The sequence below is a fragment of the Ahaetulla prasina genome, chromosome 8, assembly GCF_028640845.1.
Source record: "Ahaetulla prasina isolate Xishuangbanna chromosome 8, ASM2864084v1, whole genome shotgun sequence".
Taxonomy (NCBI): domain Eukaryota; kingdom Metazoa; phylum Chordata; class Lepidosauria; order Squamata; family Colubridae; genus Ahaetulla; species Ahaetulla prasina.
In genome coordinates, this window is record NC_080546.1 from 25,729,701 (window position 1) to 25,749,482 (window position 19,782).

The 19,782-nt window shown below is 39.6% G+C and overlaps 1 protein-coding gene across 1 annotated transcript in view; it reads right to left on the reverse strand.

Annotated features, from left to right (window-relative positions):
- The window catches only part of MANBA (mannosidase beta), a 59,830-nt gene extending 46,442 nt beyond the window's left edge, over positions 1-13,388 (reverse strand). Inside the window, exons 1-4 of the mRNA XM_058193120.1 lie at positions 13,005-13,388; positions 9,003-9,097; positions 8,628-8,733; positions 3,639-3,809 (exon numbers count right to left, since the gene is read on the reverse strand). Coding sequence (XP_058049103.1) covers positions 3,639-3,809; positions 8,628-8,733; positions 9,003-9,097; positions 13,005-13,220 — 588 coding nt within the window. The 5' untranslated portion in view covers positions 13,221-13,388. The remainder of the gene's footprint in view (positions 1-3,638; positions 3,810-8,627; positions 8,734-9,002; positions 9,098-13,004) is intronic.
- Between the last annotated feature and the right edge of the window lie 6,394 nt (positions 13,389-19,782).

The window sequence follows — 19,782 nt, forward strand, 5'->3', positions numbered from 1 at the left end:
GCCTTGAGTTTGACAGCTCTGCACTAATCCATACACGAAAGAAGCTGTATTATAATTTATATATTCCAGGGACATCCATCTGTCAACTGGCTAATGCACTGCCCAGTTTTGTGCAACAGAAAGTTTCCAAATATAAACATTAGATGCATGTGTCTTTAAAAGTATGTGTAGCTTTTATTAAATTAAAATGGCTGAACTTTTGAGAAAAGAGATAAATCTTGAAAGATCTGGGTTCTCAGATTGAATCACATAGTACTTGAGTCACTTCTAACTAATTCTGTCTCTCTCTAGAAAGACAGACAGACAGACAGACGTATGTCTGGGGGGGATATGGATTGCATTTTAAAAAAAGAAAAAGATTAGTGACCATCATTCACTGGTATGCCTTGGTACCTAGGAGAACCATGTTCTAGTCCAAGATGAACTCGAGCTTGTGGTTCTAAAATCACAAACATTATGGGTACTGCACATTGGCACAGACCCGTTCCTATGAAATTTTCCTGAAATTTCCCTGAAAATAAGACTCTGTCTTATATTTTTTTGAATCCCGAAATAAGCACTTGGCCTTATTTTCAGGGAGGTCTTATTATTTTGGGGCACATGGAGCAAGACGGTGTTCATCTCCGTTTCAAAGCTGAAGAGCCAGTGCTGTCCAAAGATGGAACACTGTTACCTTCCCACCAAAAGTGGTCCCTATTTTTCTACTTGCATTTTTATGTGCTTTTGAACTGCTAGGTTGGCAGAAGCTGGGACAAGTAACGGGAGCTCCCCCCGTTACGCGGCACTAGGGATTCGAACCACTGAACTGCCGACCTTTCAGCGTCTTAGCCACTGAGCCACCACATCCCATCATTTTAACTGCTATTCAGACTTAAATGCACAGTTTCTTCAAAAATAAAAAACTTAACTCAAACTGTGTCTCCCACAACCTTTCACAAAGGATACCTCATCTTCTCTACTAAAAATATAAGGCAATTTAAGTTATTTTTCCCCTTTCTTCCCAGCACTGTTTTCTAACCAGCCTAGGAGAAGCAAGAGAAGGCAAGAGATTTTCAGACAGAAAGATGACCCTTTACATTTTAATTGGTCATGATTAATCATAGCTTTTTCTTTATAGCTTATTCATCTATCCAATTCAATCACAGAGGCCACACTGAAACTCAACCAAAGTTATTTCTGTTATATTTGAATACATTTTAATACATTCCACCCATGTATGATGAAGTTATTTTTTTTAACAAGGGACAAAGAAGAATCCAAGCTAATAAACTCATTTATTTCCCACTTTTATTATTTTGATTAAAAAAAAAACCTCAAGGCAGTAAACATTCCTAATAGTACTCCCTCTTCCCACTTTGTTCACAACAGCTGTGAGGTGGGTTGGGCTGAGAGCAGGGGTGAAATCCAGCAGGTTCTGACAGGTTCTGGAGAATCGGTAGCAGAAATTTTGAGCAGTTCGGAGAACTGGCAAATATTACCTCTGGCTGGCCCCAGAGTGGGGTGGGAATGGAGATTTTGCAATATCCTCCCCCCAAGAGTGGGGAGGGAATGGGGATTTTGCAGTATCCTTCCCCTGCCACGCCCACCACGCCATGCCCACCAAGCCACGCCACGCCCACCAAGCCATGTCCACAGAACTGGTAGTAAAAAAAATTGGATTTCACCACTGGCTGAGATTGAATCCATCTTGGCCTAAGGTAATTCAGCTGGCTTTCATGCCTAAGGCTGGACTAGAATTCAGTTTCCTGGTTTCTAGCCTGGTGCCTTAACCACTAGACTAACTGGCCCTTATTTTAATTGCAATAATTGAAGCACATCACATTCACAATGGTGGATATGCATCTCTACTCTATGACTGCAATCCTGTATACATAAGGAGTAGGTCACCTTGAATACAGAGGAACTTGTATCCAGATAAACATGCAGAGGATTGTTCTGTCTGATATTTACAGAAACAAGGTTGATTGGTCTTTTTAATACATTTCTAGGCGTTATGACTGAACTGAATAATAGCTGTTGGGAATTATCCTCTAATAATCCTCAAATAGATCCCACTACCCTTTTAAAATAGCTTAATAAGATCTGACATCTTGTTAGGTAACACTTCCCAGAAATTGTCAGGGCAGGTTGCATGACATAAGTAGTTTGGTACATGGAGAACAGCATATGCATACAAAGTTGTGTGGCCAAGATTTTTACAAGTCTGCCTGTGTCTTTTGGGACTTCACAGAGTCAGTTTGCATCTTTTCTCATTGTTGAAATTCTCTCTGTCATGAAGCACCATTCATGAAAAGAATAGGAGTTGGCTATTTTTAAAAAATCCATTCTATTTCTATTATCCCAACTAGGAACAGTTTACAACTGGCTTTTTCTGGCATGGATTATATGAACTCTCTTGTTGTCTACTATTATTTTGTTATCGTTGGTGCTAAATAATCTTTTCACTGTACGGAAAAGTCTCCATTTCTGTTTCTAAATGCTTTATGCCTCAATAAAGTGTGTAATATACTTAAGTGACTTTAAATAAAGGAAAAAAACATTTTAATATTAACTCTATAGAGCAGGGGTGTCAAACTCAAGTCTGGGGGCCAGGTGCGGCCCACGGGTTATTTAGATCTGGCCTGGAGGGCTGCCCTGCAAACAGCAAAGGACCAGTCTGCAGTGCTTCTGCCAGGGAAAACGGAGCTCGGGAGGGCAACGTGAGGTTCTCCGAGCTCCATTTTCCCTGGCAGAGGATTGCAGGAGGCTGTCGCAGCCGAAAACGGAGCTCGGGAGCCTGTTTTTGCTGACAGAGCGCTTGGGCCACCACAGGGGCTGACAGGAGTGATGTCGAGCTGGTCATGCCCCCCCCCACGTCCCCGAGGTCAAACACAACCCTGATGCGGTCCTCAATGAAATCAAGTTTGACACTCCTGATGTAGAATATTAGAAAAAGAAAATAAAAATCATAAGTCTATCAGCTATATCATGAATTCTGCAAATATATTTTCTGTCATAATCCAATGTATGCAGTTTTCTCTTTTACTTTCAGATAAGAATAACAGACTGTAAAATATTCTCATTTTATGACGTACTTCTGAAAAGCAATCACAGCATATTTAAAGTTCATAGTTCGGCACACCATAACTATAATCAATGAAAATACATGTAGTCTTGTTTAAGAACCACAAGTGGGACAGGTCACTCTAAGCAATTATTAAGCAAACAATTAAGCAAATGATTATGATGATTACTAAGTGAATCATCCATAGTTATTATGCAAGACATCTGTGGCTGCAACTTGCAATTCCACTGCCGGCTCCTCCATTGACTATGTTTGTCAGAAGCTGGTTGTAAAGCACTCAAATGGACCATTGGGACACTGTGACAATCATTAGCCCAAAGACTAGTCATAAAGTTACTTTTTTCGGTAGCTGTTCATTAAACAGAGCAGTCATTAAGCAAGGGTTACCTCTAACAAAAAAGTCAAGGTACATCCCATTGCTTAACTTTGGGTGGACCCATAAAAGTATCCATTGATTATAGATTATTAATAGATATATTTAAGTGACGGAGTTCAGTTACCAAACAAGGACAATTGTAGGATTCATTTCCCCTTATCATCATTCTTATAACCTACATGCACACAACAGTATTACCTTCCTGATGAAATTCACGTGACATTCTCCTTTTTGCACAGGTGGGGGACATTCTGGAGGCACTTTGTAAGCTTGGTGAATTTTACTTTGTTGTGCAGCATACAAAATAGCAGACAAAAAATGAACTTGGATTGTGTTGATCTCCTTGATCACATCAGTAACATCAAATTTCTATTTCGGGGACAGACCAACAAAGAGAGAGAGAAAGAGAGAGGGTGATTATAGACAAAAAGAATGAATTACTTTGGTGCACAGAATCATTTGTCTGCTGGTTCAGTTATATGTACTTGGATTCTTCTGTTTTTAGATGTATACCACATATGTGGGCATTGTTAAGAAATATATGTGATTTGATGATTTGCTGTATGATTATCTTCACATTTCTCCAAAGGAAAGGAACTCGTAAGAAAAGATTTTTCTGCTCTGAGCATAGCAAACCTTATGGATAATAGCAACAAAAGCTTCATTATTATTTATTCTTATTATTCATTTATTTATTTATTTGTCAACAAATACAAGAAAACAAGTAACAGAGTAGACACAGACATGGACACATGAAAAAAATTTGGCACCAAAATAATAATAATATATAAATTGGCAAAAACATAGCCATAAACACATAGAATGATTACATAAAATTGAGGACAGTAGGACAGGGACGGTAGGCACGCTGGTGCACTTACGCACGCCCCATTATTATTATTGTTTTGTTGTTGTTGTTGTTATTATTATTATTTGCTGTTGGTTGGTCCTGTATTTTACAGTGATGTTACCAGAAGAGGTGCTTTTCAGGCAATGCTGAGCTTTCTGCAGATGCTTTCAGGAAGGTATTGGGAGGATTTTTTGCCTCGCAGATGCCTTGTGTTCCCATTTCTACCCTCTTATTATACTTTTCAAGTATAATAAGCATCTAATAATAAGATACAGCACCTAAAAGCTGTTTCTAGCACTAGGTTACCCCATCTTATTGATGACCCAGATAGTTGGCTTACTCATTTCATGATGTAACTGTTGAACATCAAATTCATCTGCAATAAAACATCTGGAAAGTCATCAGTCTGGAAGGGGAGGTGCTTATAGTGAATCCTTCATTGTGGACAGAGTTGGATGTGATTACCTCTTAGGTCCTTTCCAATCTATGATTTATTATGTCAGTGTGGTTAAACAAGCTAACCTAATTTGTATCGTAGAGACTTGGATGAGAAATCTAAGTGGCCCAGATTTAATCAATTAAGGTTGAGTGTGTTTGTGGAGTTGCATTCATATACAGAAATTCCATCCCCATCATCAGGAAATTACTCATTTTGCAATTTGAGTTCCCAAAATGCAATCTGTCTATAAGGGCCTGTATTTTCTTCTGGGTTGAAGGGATAGAAGTGTTACTGGCATATCATTCATTCTGTTGTCCAATAGCCTTTGTATTTGAACTCGTAGAGATGATCTCTAGTGTTGTCATACTTATTTATTTATTTATTTATTTATTTATTTATTTATTTATTTGTCAAACACAATAATATATATAAGCATGAAATAACCATACGAACTGGATACAACCAAAGGGAACATTAGGACAGGAACGGTAGGCACGTTTGTGCTCTTATGCATGCCCCTTACAGACCTCTTAGGAATGGGGTGAGGTCAACAGTAGATAGTCTTTGGTTAAAGCTTTCTGGATTTTGGGAAGAGACCACAGAATCAGGTAGTGCATTCCAGGCATTAACAATTCTGTTGTTAATTGTTGTTAAATTGTTGTTACCTCTTCATCCTGGCTTCAATGTGCATTCTGGGCACTCAAATTGACCAGTTCAAGACTTTGTGTTCTGTACAATAATTATAGGGCTTTCTCAGTACATCACATACTTTGCAGGTAAAATGGTCATGTTAATTTTTGCTTCCGAGCAGTTAGACAGAAAACCAGTGGCTGGAGGTGTGCGTGTTTTTCTTTTTCCATGAACGTATCTATTCTGAATACAATTTGTGTTGACTATCACTCTCATCTACAGGAATAATGAACCCCTCTCAAAAAAGATTTATGAGATTAAAGCATTTCTGACTTCTTTGAGGGATTTTTCAACGCATAAAATAATAAAATTGCAAGCAGGAAAGAACATAGTTGCGATACATAAAATCGATGCTGTGGGAAAAAGGTGAATAGGAAGGGGTTCTTTAAATTTAGCTTTCCCTTAACTTTAGAATGGAGGGATATTCGACAAAATTGAACAATAGGAGATTCTGTACAGACAAAACCAATCCCTTATATGGCATATGGAATTTGCTGCTGTAAGATGCAACAGCGGACACCAGATGATTTTAAAAGAGGATCAGCTAAATTCACAGATGAAAAGCAACCCCAAAGAGTTTTGGTATCTCCAATATCAAAAGGAAAATGTCTACTAATACTAGTTTCTATGAAACAATAGAAATCCATTGTTCCCTTGTCCATCCCATAGATATCCCATAGACAGTTTCATGGTCACCATGGAAACAGAGTAGTGGATTAGGTAGTTCTAATTAAGATCTCTTCTTGTGGGATAACACTGATCAATTGACTTATCCCACAATAATTCTGGCCACCTGACTTCTTTGAGGGATTTTTCAACGCATAAAATAATAAAATTGCAAGCAGGAAAGAACATAGTTGCGATACATAAAATCGATGCTGTGGGAAAAAGGTGAATAGGAAGGGGTTCTTTAAATTTAGCTTTCCCTTAACTTTAGAATGGAGGGATATTCGACAAAATTGAACAATAGGAGATTCTGTACAGACAAAACCAATCCCTTATATGGCATATGGAATTTGCTGCTGTAAGATGCAACAGCGGACACCAGATGATTTTAAAAGAGGATCAGCTAAATTCACAGATGAAAAGCAACCCCAAAGAGTTTTGGTATCTCCAATATCAAAAGGAAAATGTCTACTAATACTAGTTTCTATGAAACAATAGAAATCCATTGTTCCCTTGTCCATCCCATAGATATCCCATAGACAGTTTCATGGTCACCATGGAAACAGAGTAGTGGATTAGGTAGTTCTAATTAAGATCTCTTCTTGTGGGATAACACTGATCAATTGACTTATCCCACAATAATTCTGGCCACCTGACTTCTTTGAGGGATTTTTCAATGCATAAAATAATAAAATTGCAAGCAGGAAAGAACATAGTTGCGATACATAAAATCGATGCTGTGGGAAAAAGGTGAATAGGAAGGGGTTCTTTAAATTTAGCTTTCCCTTAACTTTAGAATGGAGGGATATTCGACAAAATTGAACAATAGGAGATTCTGTACAGACAAAACCAATCCCTTATATGGCATATGGAATTTGCTGCTGTAAGATGCAACAGCGGACACCAGATGATTTTAAAAGAGGATCAGCTAAATTCACAGATGAAAAGCAACCCCAAAGAGTTTTGGTATCTCCAATATCAAAAGGAAAATGTCTACTAATACTAGTTTCTATGAAACAATAGAAATCCATTGTTCCCTTGTCCATCCCATAGATATCCCATAGACAGTTTCATGGTCACCATGGAAACAGAGTAGTGGATTAGGTAGTTCTAATTAAGATCTCTTCTTGTGGGATAACACTGATCAATTGACTTATCCCACAATAATTCTGGCCACCTGACTTCTTTGAGGGATTTTTCAATGCATAAAATAATAGAAGAGATTGTGGAAATCTTGGCCAGGAAGGAATCCCCAGACTATGCAAGACAAACGGTTGGACAATCATTTATTTAATAACCTTCAGTGATGGACCAGCTACAGTTCTAGGAGACAGAGTGTTCTTTAACTTAATAGCTTTCATAGTCCGGAAATACTTCCATATTTCAAATTTTGGTCTTCCTATGAAAGCTTAAACCTCTTGAGTCTTGTCATACCCTCAGAGGTTATGGAGAATAAATCCACACCCTTTTCCTAGGACAGCCCTTCAGATATTAGAAGACTGATATCACATCTCCCTTTCGCATTGTCATCTTTGGGTTAAACTTGCACAGTTCCTTTAATTCAGGGTCTGTGGCTGAATTTCAGGGGCTCACGAAGTTGGTTGGAGAAAAAAAATGTATTTTTAATATTAATACATTAACCAATCATTAAAAAGGTCATTGCATAACCAAATCAATTCTGCACCCTTTTTTGCAGTGTTTGTTAAGCAAAAAAAAAAAGTGGTCAGAATTTGAATACTGTAGTTGTTAGGTAAACCCATTGTCTGCAATGTGTATTTTTTTGCAATGGAAGTAAAATGGTTTCCAGTAAAATGGTTTCCATTTTGCAATGGAAGTAAAAACTGGAATGCTGGTTTCCAGCAAAAAAAAGACACAAATCAATGTCACGTGACTGTGGGATGTTACAAACAGCTATAAATGCAGGTCAAAATCTGAACACATGAGTACAGGGCAAGGAACTTTGAATCTGGGTTGTAAAGTACATAAGTTTTTTTTTAAGTCCATATTTCAAATGGTTGTTAAGTGACAGTTTGAAAGTTAAGAACTTCCTGCATACATCAGAGTGCAGGATCTCACACTGCAAAGCACCAGCAAGATTTCAAATTGAGATTTGAAGAGGCAAAACACATCAAATCTATATATTCTTTCCTGATTCACATAAACCTTTTTAGGACAACTGTAATATATTATTTCCCAGCCTAATGCTGGGAAAGATTGAGGGCAAAAGAAGAAGGGGGACGACAGAGAACAAAGTAACTGGATGGAGTCACTGAAGCAGTAGGCATGAGTTTAAATGGACTCCAGAGGATGATAGAGGACAGGAAGGCCTGTAGGAACGTTGTCCATGGGGTCGCAATGGGTCGGACACGACTTCGCAACTAACAACAACAACAAATATATAATACACTGCATTGGGAGTTACTATCTTTTTTGAGTTAAAGTATATAGTTGAATAAATTGAATTGTCCTGAATTTGAGATGTGTTTATTTTTGTTCTCTTCAGTGACTTTAACGAAGCACAATCCCCAAAAATGATACTCACATATGTCTGGAACATATTATCTGTCTTTCCAACAGTTATGTTATTGACCACAACCTGTGCTACCGTATCTACTCCCTCAAAAACCAATATCACTTTTTGCCACATGCTGCAGAAAAGATAACAAAAAACAGAATTTTGAGTCATTTTATTTGTTATATTTACATTCCTTCTTTACAATTCTAATCCCACTCCCAAATTCTATCATTATAACAAATCTGTGAAATAAATTAGGTGACTCATAGACCAGTACCTTGATCAGTAATTCTCCTGTTCAAAGATGTGTGCTGATGTATTCAGGGGGGTTTATTCCTGGATAAATGGATGGAAATGTACAGTCTAAACCTTAATAATCTTAAATTCAGTTTTATCACATACCTGATATTAAAAGGAGCTTTGAATGTTCTGCTATATGTCCAATTATCCAAAGAGATCCATCTGTAGGCCAGATCATTAAATCTATAGTAGGGATCCTACAAAATATTGGCAAATGTGATGAAAACAGAAAACAAGCAGACTGCCTCCAACTCCGATAATAACAATATAACAAATAAGTCTCCAAGTATGTGTTCTAATGTAGGCATAACAACTTATGCAATCAGGTTGCAAACATTAGCATCAGGGAACTGGCGGTAATAGAAATATCACATATGCTTAATAGATGTAGTATGTTAATCTGACAAATGAGGAGAAAAATTGGGGAGACGGGACAATTCTATGTCCTAACTACAAAGATAGAAGATTTGGAGGGCCAATGATTTGTTATTACACTTACTAAATTTGTGTAATGATCCACATCTGAAGCAGAAACTGATTTGGAGCATGCATGGGAGTTCATGTAACTCTCATCAGCAACTCCTTAAAAATCCTGTATCTTCTACATTTTTTAATTTTTTTTTATTTATTTTGTCACAACAGTATATATAAGCATAAGCATGAAAATAACTATATAATATATAAGCATATATATAAGCATGAGTATGTAATAACTATGTTAATTGGATATAATAAAAGGAAACAATAGGCCAGGAACGGTAGGCACGCTTGTGCTCTTATGCACGCCCCTTATAGACCTCTTAGGAATGGGGTGAGGTCAATAGTAGAAAGTTTTTGGTTAAAGCTTTGGGGATTTTGAGAAGAGACCACAGAGTCAGGTAGTGTGTTCCAAGTATTAATAACTCTGTTACAAAAGTCATATTTTCTTCAATCAAGATTGAAGCGGTTAACATTAAGTTTAAATCTATTGGTTGCTCTTGTATTGTTGTGATTGAAGCTGAAGTAGTCTTCCACAGGAAGGACACTGCAATAGATGATTCTATGAGTTAAACATAGGTCCTGTCGAAGGCAGCGGAGTTCTAAGTTTTCTAAACCCAAGATTTCAAGTCTGGTGGCATAAGGTATTTTGTTGTATTCAGAGGAGTGGAGAACTCTTCTTGTAAAATATTTCTGGTCACGTTCAATTGTATTAATGTCCGGAAAGTGGTATGGGTTCCAGACAGGTGAGCTGTATTCAAGAATTGGTCTAGCAAATGTTTTATAAGCTCTTTTATAAGTTTTATAAGTTTTATAAAATATAATTTTATAAGTTTTATAAAATGTTTTATACATGTTGTGTTATCCCTCAAATCCCATTTGATCTAAGACATGGGTCTCCAACCTTGGCAACTTTAAGCCTGGAGGACTTCAACTCACAGAATTACTCAGCCAGCTTTGCTTTCCTGGGGAATTCTGGGAGTTGAAGTCCTCCAGGCTTAAAGTTGCCAAAGTTGGAGACCCCTGATCTAAGAGAAACCAACACTTGATACTGTACAGTACATGAATGCCTTTTTCTCCTTCAAACTTTGAAATCTGCTCAGTGTTACTGTTTTTAAAGAATGACTTCTTGGTAGGATCAGATACTATACATTCACAGAAGGTATCAATCTGTGTAACATCATGAGGAAGGAAGCAGCTGTAACTTGTACTGGCAAGCCTCAGCATAACCAGAAGAGTCAACAATCCAACATTAGTTGAGTAATCAGAAAGATGAGCCACCTACTGTGGAGATATGGGTAATTTATAGAAGTAATTTCCAATCTTTTTACAAGCAGATAATTTGCCTTGCTAATGCACTACAATGTCAACTCAAGACAACAAACAGAAATAAGTGTATTTATGCTGTGTAGTTTGTAGCCACAGGCATAGACCATTAAATGTAGACCACCTACCATGTAGGGAAATTATCTGTTCTATTTAACATTCAGCTTTGGTAAAGTCTCAGAAATGCAGAATTGCTCATGATGGCAACAAAACAAGGCCAATAAAAATGATCAATTGCCTACAGCAGAAAAGGGAACAATAATTGAGGTTGATTATGTGATATTTTTTTCTTTGCTAGATATAGGAAGAAAGAAGTCGCTTAAAGTTCAACTACATATCTTAGACCATCAAATGAAATTTGAGTGGTAAAACAATTTCTATGATCTGAATAATTCAGTCACAAGCAGACGGTGGTAGAATTAATTAGATACCCATGTGCATGAATTTATATACATTTATGCACATACTTCATACACTTAGGCAGTCACTGTGAGGTTTTTCTTGGCAAAAAAAAAGCTAGTAGCTGGTTTAGAACATGGTTTCAATGCAAATAAAGAGAATTCAGCACTCACAGTTTGGTTTCGGGACTCAAAAGAAAATGCAGAAATGCTCACTGCCGTATATTCACATGGAAATTACTGAGAGCACTTAATAGAAGTGTCCAGCTCTCAATGAAATTGCTGCCTAACCCTTTCTCAGAAATAGACTTCAAATCCCGAACTATTCCATTACGAGGTAAGCCTTGAAATGTGAGTCATTCATTCCACTATCCTTGAACAGCTTCCTAGCCTTCATGAAATGCTTAGCAGCGCCTAATAAAGTATCCCAGCATACGTTTAATAATTTGTACAATAGGATACCACAATGCATCAAGCAGAAATTGTCCAATGAATTTGTGGAAAAGCATTACTTTTAATGCATCCATTTGTTTATTTCCTATTAACATCCCCGGCTTGTGTTTGGATCCTAATCCCTACCATTATGCTCAAATGAAGCAATAAATATAGACTGCAATTCTATACCGGTCTCCCCTGAAGCAAATTCAAAATCAGAACTGCAGGCTTCAGAACAAAAGTAGACAATGAAATTGGGCTTGATGATTAGAGGTCTTTTAGATTTGTCATTAAAGGAAATAAAAAACATGCCCCAAGGAAAAGATTGGTTATCATTGACTTAGTGTTATGTGTGACTATGCCCCTTTCTTGAAGGTTAAACAGCTCAATATTAACTGGTGGAAAGACACAGCCCCATTTAGGCCTAAGATATATGTTATGACAGACAGAAGTCATGCACCTACACACAAAAACCAATTAATCCTGCATGGGAAGAAATTAATGTAGTGGCTGGTGGTGGAAAGCCACACCAGAGCTTCCTGAAAATCCCATCAAACCTAAAACACACAATGCCTGCAGAGATGAGCACATCACTGGAGCAACTTAGCCACCAATGAAACAAGCAAACACAAAGCTCCAGGATACTTTATTACAGGGGTCTCCAACCTTGGCAACTTTAAGCCTGGAGGACTTCAACTCCCAGAAGTCCCCAGCCAGCTTTGCTGGCTGGGGAATTCTGGGAGTTGAAGTCCGCCAGGTTTAAAGTTGCCAAGGTTGGGGACCCCTGCTTTAGTACATGTTCTTGATCCATCTAAGCACCAGAACATTGGCTTGGGCTCACAGAAGCCTCACTCAGCACTGAGAAAGACTTTCTTTGTGGTTTTTGGTACAGTAGTTGAAATAGTTTTCATTTGGCAACTTCTGAATCACATAGCTGGGAGGGACTTGGGAGATCTTCTAGCGAGCACAGGGGTCTCCAACCTTGGCAACTTTAAGGCTTGTGGACTTCAAACTCCCAGAGTTGGCAATTCTGGAGTTGAAGTCCACAAGCCTTAAAGTTGCCAAGGTTGGAAACCCCTGTCCAGCGGTCTAGTCCAAACCCCTGCTGGAGGCAGGAGCCTTATATCATCCCTGCCAAATCCAAGAGCACCCCCTCAAGGGACCATTCAGCCCGAATTTGCCACTCTGAATAGTAGACAAATTCCTTGTGTGTCCAATCACACTTGGCCAATAAATTCTATTCTATTCTATTCTATTCTATTCTATTCTATTCTATTCTATTCTATTCTATTTTATTCTATTCTATTCTATTCTATTCTATTCTATTCTCAATTGTCTACTACTGTCTACTAACAGGATACAGTGAATCACAATTAACACACACACACCACAATCTGGACTCGCGACACACGTCCTGCCAGCCACCTGCTTTTCCAACGAGCGCAAAGCCGGACCGCCGTCACAATACCTGGATGAGACCCTCTCGGAACAAGGCGGTGTGCACGCAGCCCGGGACCTCGCCTTTCAGAGCCAGCGAGCCGTTCGCGTTGTTCACCCGCCAGCTGCCCCGCAGGCTGTGCACAGCTGCTCCTGCGCGGCTCGGCGAAGTGGAACCGAGCGGGGAACCGCTCCCGCACACGGCGATCAGAAGCGCCAGCACAAGCAGGAGGTGGCCGCTCTCCATCCTCGACTCTGCCAACAGGCAGAGGCTGCTGGCAGAAGAGGCGGGCGAGGGGGGGGGGCAGACCGATGGGAACGCAGCGGGCAAGAGAATCTCCCCGGAGCAACGTCAACCGAGTTTCCCCGGAAAAGCGAAAACTCCCGTGTTCCTTTGGCCTCCGCGCAGAGGAAGAAATACGCCTGCGCGCATCTTCCACGCCTCCAAGCGCTGGAAAGCGAGGCAGGGCGCTTTCGCTTCATGCGTCGGCAAGTTGGGGAGAGAAGCCGAACCAAGGCGTGGGCCTGGCTAGTCTAGCGAAGGGAAGGCCCCGGGGTGACATGATAGCAGGGTCCCAATATTTGAGGGGCTGTCACAGGAGAGGAAGGGACCAAGCAAGCTATTTTTCAAAGCACCCTCAGGCCAGGCAAGGAATAATGGATGGAAACTGGTCAAGGAGAATCCTTACATTCCCCAAGGTCCTGTCAGAGTTGAAGAAGCTTCTTGGATGAGAAGCGAAATGTCTTCAGGCAGTGGGGGGGAGGCAAGAAAGTTCAGTTGCCTCCTGAAAAAGCACCTTTGGTCAAGGAGAGATTCAACTTAGAAATAAGGAGAAATTTTCTGACAGTGAGAGCAATCAACCAATGGAACAGTTTGCTTTCAGAAGTTGTGGGAGCTTCATTACTGGAAGCTTTCAAGAAGAGACTGGACTGCCATCTGTCAGAAATGGTGTAGGGTCTCCTGCTGAGGGGGGGTTGGACTAGATGACCTACAAGGTCCCTTCCAACTCTGTTATTCTGTTATTCAAGTGGGTGGCCAGTGATCCCCTCTAGATGTTGGTGATGATTCAAGAGGGTGGCACCGCCTCTCTTAAGAATGGCAAAAATGGCGCCGGTGCTGTTCTTTTCCCGCGGCCCCGCACTTTGGAAACTTCTTTTCCGGACATGCCCCTTCCAAGTTCCCTCTTGCGGTTCGGCAAAGTGACTCGGTTTTTGAAATCGGCTTCTCTCCCCACTCCCCACCCCTTCGCGTCAAGTTTGCATTTGGTGAGGTCGGGAAATCGTCTCCAGTATGCATGTCTCGGAGCAGTGCTCGGGGAAGGGAGAAGAAGATCTGGGGGAAATGCCAGGCTTTTTTTTTTTTATCCTTTGTAGGAAGTTAGCACCCACCCCTCTCCTAGAAGAATGCGATATTTTGGGAGATATTAAAAAGGCATAATATATTACCCTGGATGAGAAATGGAGAAATATGTTTTAAAGACAAAGCAGCTCTCACCTTCCTGCCTCCCCCACCCCACACCTTTGTCAATAGACCATCATCTGCAACACAATAGGACCCATCTAGCAACAGGAACTCACCACATGGCACCTGGGAAGATTACATCAGCCAGCAAGGCTAACTAAGACCCCCCCACCCCCTGGGAGTCTGACGACCAATCAGGGTACTCTTCCTGTGCCCCAGGAAGTTCAAAGCTCAGAGAGGGCATAAAACCAAGGCACCCTCAGCATCTCATCCCTTTTCTGTTCAGGAACTCAAACCATGTGATCCTGTCCACCATTAAACTATCTTTCCAAGCAGTCTCCATGTTTCCAGTGTCTTTTTCCCCACTTGGAACTGAACTCAGAAGGATATTTCTTCCAACACCTTAAACAGTGGTCACACCAGATCTGGGAGGAGATAGATTACCTGAAGCCATTCCAGTTGCATTTCAAGCCAGGGTACAGGAGAGAGCTTTGCCTATCAATTATCTTTGGTAGAGCTTTATTTGCCATGAAAGCAGTTGGGTGGCTTTGGGCCAGTCATTCTTTCTCAATCCAATTCACTTCAGATTGTTGTTGCAAGGAAAATAGGAGAAGGAAGGTGTGTTGGACATGTTTACCGCCTTGAGTTATTTGTATAAGAAAGGCAGGGACAGAAATAAATAAACTTCCTAAATTCCTGTTTTGAGAGTATAATATTTCATTGACTATTTTCTTCTAGCATGACGTTCATTCCTAGAGGCATGTTACACATTTTTGCCAGATCTTCTATTCTGTATTTATAAATTCTTGGATAATGTCCACCTGGAGCTGGACATATGTCTGTTTTCCAGCTAGAAATGCACAGAACAGAAACAAAAAAACAATAACCCACAGTCCTTCAAATGTTACTAAACTATAACTCTCAGCAGCGCCAGCTAACATGGCCATGGGTGAAGATGCAATCAGTTGTATTAGCAACTGGAGAAGTGTACCTCTTTTTCTATTTCGTGTTTGCTATAATTTCTCAGATACCAGTATCTGAACAGATATTGTTCACAAGAGAATCTCTTATGTCAAAGGCAGACCTACCTAATGCATTTATCTGCTTTGCAAGCTCCATTTTTTTACTATGCCTCTAATCTATAGAATTATGAAGTTGAAAGATACCATTTAGGTCCCTGGGTCCAGCTCAAATGATTCAAAATCAGAGATGGTTATCTAGCCTTTGCCTGAAAATACACTGTGAAAAAGAGCCCTTTTCCAGCTGAGTCATCTGCAACTGACTGTACTGTTAAGCTTTGTTTTAATAACATTTAACCAGACTCTACATTCTTGAAACTCTGATTCATTTTTCCATGTCCTGCATAGAATACATCGTCTCTAACTTTTTCAGTTAGATAATATCTTTTCAGGTATTTTAAGACTGCTATTTTTTAAACAAGCCAAAACCATAGGCTCAAGGATTCAGCCTGGACCTTAGATGGTTTTCCTGATTCTGATTCTGATTAATCTAGTTAATCTAGGGGACAACCATTTAAATATGAGCCAGCAGTGTGCAGCCGCCGCCAAAAAAGCCAACACAGTTCTAGGCTGCATAAACAGAGGGATAGAATCAAGATCACGTGAAGTGTTAATACCACTTTATAATGCCTTGGTAAGGCCACACTTGGAATACTGCATTCAGTTTTGGTTGTCACGATGTAAAAAATATGTTGAGACTCTAGAAAGACCGCAGAGAAGAGCAACAAAGATGATTAGGGGACTGGACTGGAGGCTAAAACAAATGAATGGTTGCAGGAACCGGGTATGTCTAGTTTAATGAAAAGAAGGACTAAGGGAGACAAGATAGCAGTGTTCCAATATCTCAGGGGCTGCCATAAAGAAGAGGGAGTCAAGCTATTCTCCAAAGCACTTGAGGGCAGGACAAGAAGCAATGGGTAGAAACTAATCAAGGAGAGAAGCAACTTAGAACTAAGAAGAAATTTTCTGACAGAACAATTAATCAGTGGAACAACTTGCCTGCAGAAGTTGTGAATGATCCAACACTGGAAGTTTTTAAGATGTTAGATAACCATTTGTCTGAAGTGGTGTAGGGTTTCCTGCCTAAGCAGGGGGCTGGACTAGAAGACCTCCAAGGTCCCTTCTAACTCCTATTCTATTCTATTCTAGCTGTTTTTTGTGATTCAAAATTATTTTCTTTTTTTAAAAAAATAACCTTATATGTACTTACTTCCATGTTTACAACTTTGAAAGGGTTGGAAATATAACTGCATAGCCCATGTCTTCTGGTTTTATAGCATGTATTAGATTAGATTAAAATCTGAACGTCTAAAATATGTTTATTTAGTTGAACAGAGAACATAGGCAATCCCACAATTATATCTTATTTCCAGAAGGAGTGATATGTCACTCAGTTCCAAGAAAAAACAAGAAATTCTTACGGTATGTTAAATATTCAGATTTTCTAGGATAGTGATGATGAGAAACATGCATCAAAGGTGACATGTCACATTTTAGGGGACATGCTAGTGTTCCCAAACGCCAAAAACTATTTTCAGAAGTATGGAAATTACACAGAGTTGTGCATGTACATGCTCCAGAGTCTCTGAAAATCACCCAAGAATGGGAAGTGCTTTTATACAATTTTTGGAAGTTGCAGAGGCTGCAAAAGAGCATCCTTCAAAGCTACTTCAAGAATGAAGGCCTTGTGTGACCTGAAGCAGCCTCAAGTAGGCCACAGAGGCCTGTCAACCAGGAGTGAAATCTACTTACCTTCCCTATTGCTTCAGAAGTGCGTGCGTCATGTGCGTGCGTGAACCCTCTGCGCATGCGCAAATCCTTCTGAGTATGCACAGAGGGTAAAAAACAGGTTACTTCCTGGTTAAAACCAGAAAGTAATGATGACTGGACCAGTGGGCGGAGCCTTGCGCCGCCATTGCTACCAGTTCTCCGAACCACCTGCCACCATCGCTACCGGTTTGGCTGAACTGATCCGAACCGGTAGCATTTCACCCCTGCTGTCAACTGAAAGAAAACTAGCAGTGTGTGGCAAATTTGGGGAGCAGCTGGGCTTTGGGGGCAGTCACGCCTTAGGAAATGATGGGAGGCAACCTTTTTAAGTGGCAGTAGTGGCTGCCTGAAGACTGAAGACAAGGGCCCAGGCTTGGTGCTGCTGAATGCCACTATTTAGGGTGGCCTACATGGGTCATGGACCAGCAGAGTCATGAATTTTTGACATGCCAAGCCCAAAAGGTTCACCATCACTGATGTAGGGCATAAGGTTTTGGGTATCATCTGTAACGGGGAGAGAGAGAAAGAAGGAGAACGAGAACTAGCTAACTGTAGAGGCATAGAAACTTTGAGCAGTCAGGCATATTTTTTAAAAAAAATAATTATGGTAGCCTATTGCTATGTTGAACAGCGTAGTTACATCAAGGAGGGCATAACTGGATTTTTAAAAAAAAATGCCAATCACAGGATAGCAAAACGTCAAAATAAAACATCCCATTGTTTTCCTGTACTAGGATAGTGTAAAACAGGGGCCAATCTGGGCTGATTGAGAAAACTTGTTCTTTATTTTACACATAAATTAAGAATGCTGCTACTCTGTTTATGTAAGACCATCCCCTGATATCATGGAATCTGCCCATGATGGAAAGACCAGATGCAATTCATAAAACTAGATCCAGTTCTGCCTCCCGCACAGAAGAGAAATGGCAAATTAAGATGACCAAATTTGATAATCTAGTACAGGAAAAAAAACATTGATCACTTATACCTCTTAGCTCAGGGATGTCAAATTCAAGGCCCGGGGGGGCCAGATCCAGCTTGGGGGGTGCTTAGATCTGGCCCATGGGCCCACCCTGGAACTAGTGAAGGACTGGCCTGCAGTGCCTCTGGCAGCAAAAACGGAGCTCTGGTTTCACTGGCAGAGAGTTGTAGGAGCTGTCATATCTGAAAATGAAGCTCTGGAGCCCGCTTTCGTTGACAGAGCGCTCAGGCCACCACAGGCGCCCCCAACATGAGCGACGTAAAGCTCCCCATACCAACCCTGCCCACGCCCATCATGGCCCCCCCGAGGTCAAACACAACCCTGATGCAGGCCTTAATGAAATCAAGTTTGACATCCCTGTCTTAGTTAATACATTTTTAAAATGTCATAATGACCTACAGGTCATAAGTGAGTTATTTTTTTTCAAACTTCACCGACTTCTTTCTGCCCCTTAATATCTAATGTTATTTAAGAGAGTACCATCCGATTGATTCCATAATAGATTGATTAGCTTTTAAAATACATTTTCAGTAATTTAAATTACTGTTTCAACAAGAAGATGAAATTTAATTTAATTTTATAGTAACCTAGTTTCACTGCAAAAGCACAAAATAACTTATTAAGATATCTAGTTTGCTGAACTTCCAAAATACATAGATCATATATTTGTTATCCAGATTCCATAATTAGGCATACTGGAACAGCAATTTAATGAATTCTTTTAAATAGTAATTTTATTAAAAATTAGAATAGAATAGAATAGAATTTTTATTGGCCAAGTGTGATTGGACACACAAGGAATTTGTCTTGGTGCATATGCTCTCAGTGTACATAAAAAAAAAAAAAGATACGTTCATCAAGGTACAACATTTACAACACAATTGATGGTCAATATATCAATATAAATCATAAGGATTGCCAGCAACAAGTTATAGTCATACAGTCATAAATGGAAAGAGATTGGTGATGGGAACTATGAGAAGATTAATAGTAGTTCAGATTTAGTAAATAGTTTGACAGTGTTGATGGAATTATTTGTTTAGCAGAGTGATGGCCTTCGGGAAAAAACTGTTCTTGTGTCTAGTTGTTCTGGTGTGCAGTGCTCTATAGCGTCGTTTTGAGGGTAGGAGTTGAAACAGTTTAAAACTAATACAAAGAACAATAAGAACAATAAAAATAAAGCTACAGAAAAGAACACCTTCAACAATCTTGATCTTCAGCCCCTTCAAATAATGTCCTAAAAGTTGATTTTTTCTTTGCCCTTCACACAAAATTCTTCAAAGCTTTAACAAGCTTTTTTGTATATCCAATTTAGAGAAAATTTTCAGGTCACTCTCTTGGTTTGTTATTTGTACATCCCTTTTAATTATTAAGACATCGACTGCTGCTTTGTTTTTGTATGCTCAGTGTAGTATCCATATGATTCTTGTAGCTTATCCTTTTTAAATCCTTTCAGTCATCTGGCAAAACTTGTTCTTCTTCCATAAATAAAGTTTATTTATAGAGGCAAACATTCTTTAACTTCTGGTTAATTGTTCAAAAATATCCATCAATATGTCAAACGTTAAAATATTTT